Source organism: Chaetodon trifascialis, chromosome 2 (assembly GCF_039877785.1).
Source record: "Chaetodon trifascialis isolate fChaTrf1 chromosome 2, fChaTrf1.hap1, whole genome shotgun sequence".
Taxonomy (NCBI): Eukaryota; Metazoa; Chordata; class Actinopteri; order Chaetodontiformes; family Chaetodontidae; genus Chaetodon; species Chaetodon trifascialis.
In genome coordinates, this window is record NC_092057.1 from 8,880,385 (window position 1) to 8,891,346 (window position 10,962).

The 10,962-nt window shown below is 46.8% G+C and overlaps 1 protein-coding gene across 2 annotated transcripts; it reads left to right on the forward strand.

Moving 5' to 3' along the window:
* The first annotated feature begins 1,570 nt into the window (after positions 1-1,570).
* On the forward strand, positions 1,571-10,382 carry LOC139346086 (serum response factor-like). 2 transcript variants are annotated; one of them, XM_070984989.1, is made up of 8 exons: positions 1,571-2,447; positions 3,111-3,380; positions 3,983-4,202; positions 5,491-5,655; positions 6,816-6,923; positions 8,131-8,334; positions 8,468-8,547; positions 8,910-10,382. In XM_070984989.1, the coding sequence occupies exons 1-8, from the start codon at positions 1,980-1,982 to the stop codon at positions 8,994-8,996; spliced, it is 1,602 nt and encodes a 533-aa protein (XP_070841090.1). In that variant the 5' UTR covers positions 1,571-1,979; the 3' UTR covers positions 8,997-10,382. The 2 variants fall into 2 exon arrangements, with proteins under 2 accessions (XP_070841090.1, XP_070841097.1); XM_070984996.1 differs by lacking the exon at positions 5,491-5,655 and having other exon boundaries at positions 1,848-2,447.
* Positions 10,383-10,962: the final 580 nt, after the last annotated feature.

Here is a 10,962-nt window from a genome sequence, read left to right on the forward strand (position 1 = left end):
TACTGCATGCAGTACTTTTACTTTAATACTTGAAGTACATTTTCATGATCATATTCACATACTTTTACCGCAGTAACATTTAATGCAGGACTTTGACTTGTAACAGAGTATTTGTACAGTGTGGTATTTGTACTTTCACTGCAGGAAAGGGTCTGAGTACTTCCTCATCACTGCATGCTGTTGTACAATGATTATATTACTGTGAAATATTAAGATAAGATTTCAAATAAAAAAAGTAAAATTGTAAAACTAGAAAAAAATTCAAAATGCATGCATTTTTTCTTAAGTAATAACAGAAGCATCTACAGCAAAATTATTATTCATTATGCAAAGTTTATTACCCGATCAGTGTTCCATTAATATATTATCTGATCATTATATTGAAGCACATCAAGATGCCTCATATTTGATCAATTCTTTATGTTTTGAAACTTGTATAGTCAGTTTCGTGGAAAAGAAGTTCAAAGTAGGACAAAACATAAAGACTCAAGTACAGTACACAAATAAATGTACTTAGGCTAGTTACCTTCCATCAGCGGAGATGGCTAAATGAATGAATGGTGCGTGTGTGCATACTGTATATTTTATATCCAGTGAGGCTTTTTTTTTTTTTTTTTTTTTTTTTTTGCAGTACTCTGATATTTGGGTTAACATTTGCTAATATCCATGGCCTCTGTGCAAATATCTTTTACAATATGACATATCTTTTGCATTACGTATTTTTCTACCGTGCAATAGTGCAGTGTAGTATAATACTGCGTTTAAACTATTTTTGTGTATAATGTGCGTATTTAGTTGATTTTATTTTTTGCCTTTTTGTCTATTTTGTTCTTTTTTTTAAGTCTCCTTCTTATTCTTACCGTCTGTAAAAACTATTCCTCGTGTGGGATCAATAAAATTTTATCTTATCTTCTGAGCTGAAATTAGTTATTTGACAATAAAACTGATTACTGATTACTGATTTTAACTTTTCCAGCTTCTCAGATGTGAACATTTACTAGTTACTGAGTTTTCTTTGCCGGTGTGCCGGGGGCAGGTGGTAACTCATCCTCAGGTGTGCTCTGTGCCGCTCAGCCGCCTGTCGGAGCCGCCTGTCTGTAGGACAATCATCCGTCCACAGAGCTCCAGCAGGCAGCTTCGCGAGCCTGAACAAACCCGACGTGACGGCGCTGACTGGGTCTCCTGTCTCGTATGATTACACCTCCTTACGGTTCCGCTCCTCATTTTTCCTCTCTGCGCGTGTATTAAGTTTTTCAGTGTCAACTCCTGCGCAAGGCAAATGATTGACCAAATAAGGAAGAAGCAGCGCCATAAAAGGCAAGGCGTTTCTTTATATGGAGGAAAGTAGTTCCCATGCACGTCGGAAACAACACGTCTTATTTAATATCAATGCGCAGATATTCGTTAACTTTAGACATTTTCTATATTAAGCCGTGTATAATATTTAAGTGCAGTGTTTCTGGTGAAAACTGTGATATTTTACGGAAGGAGTGTTAATATAATGCGTGCTCTATGTAGAACTATATTCTGCAGCGGGCGGATATCGTCGGGTGCTCGTCGTCACTTCCTTATGTGGAATGAAGTGTTTGTGGGGGCCGGCTCTCACAGACCACTGTTCAAAAACACAACTTTATAACTTTATGCACTGATTTTGTTGAAACTGGATAATATTTTATGGAGAAAATGTTTTCTGGTTTTCCCTCTGACTTCCTCCGGCTGCTCTGCCTCAGCTCGTGGTGATTGACGGAGTTTCTAGATGGACAGATAGCTTGACTTGTTGCTAAAGTAACCGCTGACTGTCGTTAGCTCGTTAGCTAGCTCAGTTAGCTGTGCAGCTAAAGGTGCTTTTAGCTAAGTGCTGCGGGACTGGGAGCTCGGGGCACCGGGGGACTGTCTCTGCTGAGAGCGCCAACACGGGAGTTCTGAACCGCTGAGTGAGGAGGCTTTCAGGCCCAGGACGGGGGGGAATCCAGAGTGGAATGCTGGCGGGGAGCGGCACCGGAATGGGCACCCGAACCGGAACCGGGCGAGCGGGCAACGGAACTGGGATCAGCAGCCTCACAGTGAACACGGCCGGACCGGGACCGAATACAGCCTCCGAGACCGACGGAGGCCAGTTTGACGACAGAGAATACGGCCACGTTACCGAGGTAATTTACAGCGGCTCTGACCAGGACTCTGACTCCGGCGATGACGAAGACACGGCGGGTTCAGGTGGGGACAGAAGAGGCGTGAAGCGAGAGAGGAGCGAGAGGGAGGTCGGCCATCAGTCGGCTCCCACCTCTGGAGGATTGAGCGGGGGTTACGGCGGGGTCAGCCCCGGCATGCCAGGAGCCAAACCCGGCAAGAAAACCAGAGGAAGAGTCAAGATCAAGATGGAGTTCATAGACAACAAACTGAGGCGGTACACAACTTTCAGCAAGAGGAAGACCGGCATCATGAAGAAGGTGAGTGGAGGGAAAAGTTCCTGACAGGTAACCACAGCAGAGGTGAGCCTCAGCACAGAGCACTTCCGGCCCGCTTTGGCTCTGCACTGACCTGATGTTAACACAAGGAATTATGTTAATCACGGCGTATTGATGGCTTATTGCTGCTGATTGGCTTCTGTGTGAAGCTGCTGAGCTGAAACCACCTGAGAGTCAGCATGAGGCAGGGCATCATTGATCACTGATTCTCCATCCTCAACCAGACCCTCTGAGGGTCAACCAAACAAGTAATTCCATTTTCTGCTACGTTCTATCTCGGTTCCATGACATTTCAGAGGCAGATTTTGTACTTTTTATTGATATGTGATGACATGTTCCTTGTATATTAACTAAAGATTAACATGAAAGTGAACACATTAGCCGCCTCCTCTCCGCTCTCTGACGGCCGCGTCCCATCTTAAATTTCATTCAAAGAACACCGTCATTCACTTGTTTTCTTCCTTAAGGCCGAATTCAGTCCGATTTAAGCCTTCAGTCTGAATCTCCACAGCTGACCTGTGGTCTGTAAACTTTATCAGCTAGCTCACTCAATGATGGAGGTCCACCTCCGTGGTTTATCATTAAGGAATGACAGCGCAGCTCGTCACATCTGTAGTGTTCATTAATCTGCTCTGTCCCCTGCAGGCATACGAGTTGTCCACGTTGACCGGTACTCAGGTGTTGCTGCTGGTTGCCAGTGAGACAGGTCACGTGTACACCTTTGCCACCAGGAAGCTGCAGCCAATGATAACCTCTGAGACCGGCAAAGCTCTGATCCAGACCTGCCTCAACTCACCAGACTCCCCGCCTCGCTCAGACCCTTCATCCGACCAGAGGATGAGCGCCACAGGCTTCGAGGAGACCGACCTCACTTACCAGGTGTCTGAGGCCGACAGCTGCGCAGAGGTGGCCAAGGTAATGCCCCATTCACAGACAGTGAGGTGTGGAGGACAGGACAGCTTAGTGGTATGGTTGTATCCCTGAATACCTGAAGACAACATCTGGAGACAAAGACTGACGACAGCATCTGGAGACAAAGACTGAAGACAACATCTGGAGACAAAGACTGATGACAACATTTGGTGACAAAGACTGATGCCAACATCTGGAGACCAAGACTGAAGACAACATGTATGTTTATGTATGTATGTAGTACATATATGGTAGTATATACACACATGATGTACTTGTGTGTGGTGTATGTACGCACTGGGCACAGACAGTATATGAACGAAGTACAGCACTGTGGATGTAGTAATAGTTGAAGTATGACTCATAGTAGCAGTGGATGTCAGGCAGGTCCACGGCAGGAGACGGAGCTGTAATCCACAGTCCAGGTTCAGCCACGTCCACGGGAACCTGCGAGAAGACAAAGCACACAGACTCTGGGGACAAGCTCAGTTTGTAACGGTCCTTGGTAGGACGTGAGAGCGTGCAGGTGGAGAGGGACAGACTAAGGTGTTGTGTCGTTCTGTTGTGTCTTAGCTTCGCCCTTCCTGTCTTGTCTCTCCCTGCAGGATCTGATCAAGCCGGCGTTCACTGTGTCCAGCCTGCCTGGCACCACACAGTCCACACCCTCATCCTCCTCTTCTTCGTCGTCGTCGTCCTCCTCCTCCTCAGTGTCCATGCAGGTGCAGACCAGCGCCCCCTCCTGGCAGCCCTCCTCCACCACCAACGGGACAGTGCTGAAGACATCGGCTGGTGTTGTGCTTCCAGGAGGCTTCACCTTGATGTCAGGTAGGAGGGTGGGGCTTCCTCTGACCTGTCCTTCTCCTGCTGTCTGTCTCTGCCTGTCTGTTTGTTTCTGTCTCTCTCTGTCCGTCACTCTCTGTCTCTCTCTGTCGGTCTCTGTCCCTCTCTCTCTCCGTCTGTCTGTTTGTCTCTGTCTGTCTGTCTGTCTGTCTGTCTGTCTGTCTGCCTGCCTCTGCCTGTTTCTGTCTGTCTGTCTCTCTCTCTATCTGTCTGTCTCTCTCTCTCTCTGTGTCTGTCTCTCTCTCTGTCTGTCTCTGCCTGTCCCTCTCTGTCTGTCTGTCTCTCTCACTCTTTCTCTCTCTCTGTCTGTCTCTCTCTGCCTGTCTGTCTCTGTGTGTGTGTGTGTGTGTGTGTGTCTGTCTGTCTTGTCTTCTTTTCGTCCCCTCTGTGGTTTTTGTCCTTTTGAACATCGGGTGTGTTCAGTGTATCTGTCATTGACTTGTCATGTCTGATCACAGCTGATATCAGTCTGATCCTGTTGATCAATAAATGAATTCATTAACTCGACTGGACTTTTTAAAGAAGTGATGTTTCCAGAACTCACTGATGCTCTGATGGAGTAAAACTGTGCAGCAGGTTCAACAGCTGAGGGGGCCTCGGGATCAGGATAGGGTCAGAGGTCAGAGGGTCAGGGTCAGAGGTCAGAGGGTACACCTAGTGTCTCTAACCTAGTTAGGTTTCCCTGGTATCTGATGCTGCACAGCTCACCTGGTTGAGATCAGCTCTAAACGGCTCCGTCTGAAATAAAGTGGAGGCTCTGAGAGCTCATTAAGACTACACTGTAGATGAACTCTCATTTACAGGAACTGAGCTGCTTCTCTTCATCAGTCTCCATTAAAACAACCTACTGGAGACCAACAGTGAAGTGAATGGTCAGTTAGTGCTGAAGATGGGGATGGGGAACCAAATGCTCCTTTAATATGAGCTCACAGAGCTGAAGAGGACAACCTGGTCTGATACCGTCCTCTCTGACTGGTCCAGGTTCAGTCTGACTGCTTTGAACCTGCTGCGTAGTACAAACCTCTGATGGAACAACTGAACCCAGTCTGTGAGCAGCATATCAGTGACCATAAGACAAGACAAGATAAGAGAAGACCATGTTTCATGTTACACTGTCACGTCCACATGCTTTTGCCCATGCAGCTTCTTTAAGTGGTGTGAAGACATGAAGACACCTAGAAGTTCTTACTCACCTCGCAGCTTTCAGTTTGTGTTCAGTTTGTTAATAGCTAACCTTTCTCTGACTCCGCCCCCCTCCCTCACCTGTCCATAGGTGCCCAGCTGCCCCCTGGCACACACACCATCCCTCTCAGCCAGCTGCAGGGCCAGCCGCTGGCCATTCAGGGCCCCGTGGCCCCCGGCCCTACTGCCACGCTGCACGCTCCGCCCACACAGCCGACCACGCTGCTCCGCCTCCCCGCCACCGTGTCGCTGTCAGGTCAGCACGAGGCCACACCCCCTGCCCTGTGTGTGTGTGTGTGTGTGTGCGTGCGTGTGTGTGCGTGTGTTGTCCTCTACAAAGAGCAAACACAGCAGCACAAAGAGGTCAAAATGCCATAAAAAAGTACTGTTACGAATATTCTTATGAGAAAAACTAACCGATGACATGTTGTATTTGGTCAGTGTATAAGTACAATATGTGCAGTTTCTGAAGATACTGTGTCAGTGTGGATGATAAACAGTGTTACTGCACAGCTGAGGGAAACATACAGCTGAGAACCTGCATCAGATGAATGATCATGTGAGCAGATATTAGCAACAGTCATGCAGAACAAAGTGTGTTTATTACGTAGACTCGAGAAAGAAGCATCAACATGGGCTACGTCACATGATGGAGTCAAGCAGTGGAGATGAATCGTTATACTCCTCTGCTCTATCTGCTGATCTGATATCAGCACTTGTGTGGAGCTGATCTGGGATCAGGTTTCTGTAGCATGAGGTCAGAGATGCTGTGGAGATAAATAACAGCAGTTAATGAGCAGAACAGCTGAACTTTGATAATGAAACTGAAGTTTGAAAATGATTGAGTTTGATTGCTCGTCGGCTCATGTTGATTCAGCAGCGACTGTATGGACATTAGCTTTAAGCTAGCTCGCTGTGGATGGGCTGACCGCCTCTGTCTTGACGCTTAACAACATTAGAAGTTGTTTTTTCAACCCAAACAAGAGTGGCAAAGTCAAACTCTGTAAAACATGAGTATCATTCGCAACGCGGAGGACTGGAACCGCCAACGCCAGAGTACTGGAGTTGGAAAACTCTTCTTTCTTTCTGAACGCCTTGCAGGGCCGTAGTCTAGCAATGATGGTTAAAGCCAGCAAAGCAACAAGGTCATACATGTGGTCAAAGACCATATATCAACTAATGAATGTGCACACACCATCAGCTGGACACGAGAGTGTACTACAGGTGGTCTGCATGTGGTCACTGCCCGTGTCGTGCACTGCTTGATTCTAACTTAGCGTTATGGTGATCGTCCTCAGTGTTCTGTCTGGTTAACATGATGGAGGCCAAAGACAATGGAATACAGCCAATACATTCATGTATATGCTCATTGATAATGACTGACAATGTCATGCGGTTGACCTGTGTGTTCATCAGGAGGCGGAGTCTCTCAGCAGCTACAGACCTTCCAAGTGCAGCCCAGCAGTCAGCAGACCTCCACCAATCAGAGCAGCTCAGACATCCACAACCCCACCTCCTCCGCAGGTAAGAACACAGCTCCACCTCCTCCAGCAATCAGTTGGTCCCAAATGACAACAGCACCCACCAAGTATGGCTAAAATGTCATCGTGCTAACATGTTAGCTTGACAGCTGTGAGTACTGACATAGAATACATAAAGAGAAACAAGACAATCACCCTCGGAGCCAAAGAACGATGAGAAAAAACTTGTTTATGTGGTGTGAGGTCTCGGTCCTGTTGGCTCTGTGTGTCAACTGCAGGGGAACCAGGGCCTAGTGTTGGGTATGCAGACATGTGGTCTGTGGTTTTTGGGGGCCAGGGATGATGGTGGAGGTCTTGAAGCAGGATGGTAGGTGATATGTCTCCAGGAGTCACGGGGATGGGGTCAGGACTGTCCCATTGTCTTTCAAAGTGACAGTAGAACTCATTCAGTTCATTGGCCAGACACAGGTGTTAATGGAGTTGGGGGCTTCAGGTTTGCACTTGGTGGTCTGCCTGAACCTCTTCCAGACAGAAGCATGATCGTTTGTTGATATTGGTGCGTAGTTTCTCAGAGTCCTGTCGGTAGCAGTCCTGAAAACACCCCAGTCAGTCCAGTCCAAGCAGGCCTGAAGATCCTCCACAGCTTCACTGTTCACTGATGTCCTCACAACAGGTTTACAGGCTTTAATGTCTCAGACACAGGTGGACCAGGACATGGTCAGAGTGACCCAGTGCAGCGCAGGGGATGGACTGACAGACACTGTTTATTGTCTCTGGTGGGACGTTGAACAGACTGTCTGTTTGGGGGGTTTGTGGCCAGAGGACAGCCTCGATACATGTGGAGCACACCCTACCAGCTGAGCTATAGGGGCACCCCAAGATGAAGGCACCTTTGAACAGAACGTCCAATAGTTCCACTGAAAACACGCAAGCAGTGGGAAGTGAATCTGCTGGATCTGTTCCTCTGATGTTCCTGAGTTCTTCTCTGGTGACGGAGCTCTGGGTACCACAGCAGAAAACTGAATTTAGAACTGCCCACACAGTGAGGCAGCCGGCCACGCCGCCTCCTTCACTCCAAGTTTAAGAGCTAGAGTCTCCTTCAGGTTCCAGTCCTGAAACAAACCCTGATGAGACCTCAGAGACCTGCTGGTGCTCCAGTAGATCTCTAAAGTCCTCCTGCACGCAGGTGGAACTGTTCTGATTGGATCATCTGAAACTGATTGGTCGAATCTGTCTCTTCCTCCCTGCAGCCAGTCTTCCTACCTCCGTCGTCTCCTCCTCCTCTTCCTCCTCTTCCTCCCTGTCCTCCTCGTCATCCTCGGTGGCAGGTCACATGATGTACCCCAGCGGTCACACGGTGATGTATGCGGCACCAACGCCCTCACTGGGCGATGGCAGCCTCACCGTCCTCAACACCTTCCCCCCGACGGGCCACACCCAATCACATGACCCTGGTATGACCCTGTTTCTATGGTTACAACAACCATGATTACATTGTTATGATTATTATTGTCACTTGCTGTTGTTGTCATTACTATATGTGTACACTTGTTGTTGGTGACACTTGTTGTTGTTTATGTCTTTCAGGCTCCCTGCCGCAGGTCTTCCTCACCTCGCTTCCTCCAGTCGCTGCTCAGATCCCAGTTTCTGCAGTCCAGCTCCACCCAGTAACTGAACACTGATACTGATACTACCGCTGATACTATTGCTGATATTACTGATACTACTGCTGATACTATTGCTGATACTACTGATACTACTGCTGATACTACTGATAATACTGCTGATACTACTGCTGATCCTACTGATACTCATACTATTACTGATACTGCTGATACTGATACTGATACTGTTGATACTGATACTGATACTACTGATGCTACTGATATTGATACTCATACTGCTGATAGTGATACTACTGATGCTACTGATATTGATGCTCATACTGTTGATACTGATACTCCTGATACTGCTGATACTCCACGAGCAGCTCCTGCAGTGACTCCTGTTGTCTGTGCTTCTTGTTCAGATGGTGATCAGTCAGCAGAGCAGCAGCAGTAACCTGACGGAGCTGCAGGTCGTCAGTCTGGACGTCCACCAATCAAAAGATGACTGACCATCACGTGACTGTCTTTCTCTCTCTGTCTCTGTCTCTCTCTCACACACACACACACACACATGCGCACACACACACACACACACACACACACACACACACACACACACACACACACACACACACACACACACACACACACACACACCTGGACCCTGTGGTTGACATCAAAGACTGGCAACACATTTTTTCTTCTCAGTTCCTGTTGGGTTGTTGTGATGATGCGATCAGTTTCCTGTTTACGAGTGTAGACACAGGTGAAGCACCTGGAGGAGACTGAGTTTCATGAGAACAAGTTCTTTTTATTCCTGAAGTCTCAAATTCATAACAGCTCTCTAAATAACTTCAGAGACGGTGATGTCATCAGACATGGGGGGGGGCAGTATTTGTCTTATGAATGTTTGTTTCTGCTTGTTTTTTTTTTTCACTTTGTGGTTTAAAAAACAGCCGTTGCCAAAAACGTGTGAGGTGTTGGGTCACAGAAGACGCTCCGTAAAGGGACAGTTCACTGAAGAACTTCATCTGTACGAGCCGTCGTTCCTGCTTGCCGCTCAGCCTGCAGACAGGAAGCCTGACGTGGAGACGCTTGAGAGCAGACTTCATGTTGGGAAACAAACAGAGAGAAATTAAAACAAAGGCAAAGGGACGTGTGTGACATCACTTCCTGGTCGTGGAAAACTTGGATTTTGACATGTAAATGTGCTGATGTCGACTCAGTGACCAGTGGTCCATTGACATTAATGGTTTTGGTAACGAGTGACTTTGATCTTGCACAAATGTGAGAAAGGACAGCAAAGTGAAAATGTAGAGACTGAACAGTTTAGTTTTGAAGAACATGATTTAGAATAATTATCAGCTAAAATGCTTTTATCAGATCAATAATGATCAGTTGATGTTTATCAGAGGACAACAGATATGTTTCTACTGTGAACATCAGTACGTAAAGTATGAACTGTGTGTGCGTGCGTGTGTGAGTGAGTGTGTACACGTATGTGTGTACACGTCCTTCAGCGCTTACTGTTGCTGTGTTTGAGGACATTCGGCCATATGAAAACTGACTCATTCAGGCACCAGAAGACCAACGACTCGAAGATGAACTGATGAGTGTTTTCATCCTGATCTGGACTCAGCCTCAGTCTGCAGGTGTTCTGTTTGAGGTGGATCTTCAGGACCTTGTCTGAGGACGTCTTTTATAAACTGAACTGTATTTTTTTAGACTTTTTGACCTTGAAGTCACAAACTGAAGCAGGTCATTCCTCAGCGGTCTGGCCTCATGTTATTCATGTACATGTCATCGGTTCATGTTTGTTAGCAGCAGCTTGTTTCTTCTGAACTGAGCTGGAGAACTCATTCAATAATCAGTCAATTAAAAGACTTTTGGAGAGGACGTGTGTCATTGTGATGTTGAGCCAATCAGGCATCTTTCCCGGGGCCCGAGGGTCACTAAGCTGATGAGTTCATGTGAACTTTATTAACTCTAAGTCTGTTTGGGAACAAACTGAATCTGAAAGCTGAATTTAGTAAGAGCTTCACAATACTCCTGCAGGTTTACTCGGTCCTGGGAGCCTTGTCGTGTAGACGGGCCCTGCGTTAGCCTGTACTCAGATGAAGTACTGTACCTGAGAGACGAGTGAACTGCTACACTTCATCTGTTTCTGTCTCCAGAGCTAAAAGCTGAAGTTCAGCTGCAGCTTTTACATCAGTGAAGAAGAATGAATCTGTAGAATATGACTGAGAGCCGCTGACCACTGACCCTGTCTTCTTCTCTTCCTCTATTTTTTACACCTCTTGTCAAAAATCACACTTTGATTACAGAACATCCAACAGAAAACTATACTGCATACAGATATGTATACTTCATACAAAAATATGTATACTTCACACACACACACACACACACACACACACACACACACACACACACACACACACACACACACACATATATATATACTTCATACATAGA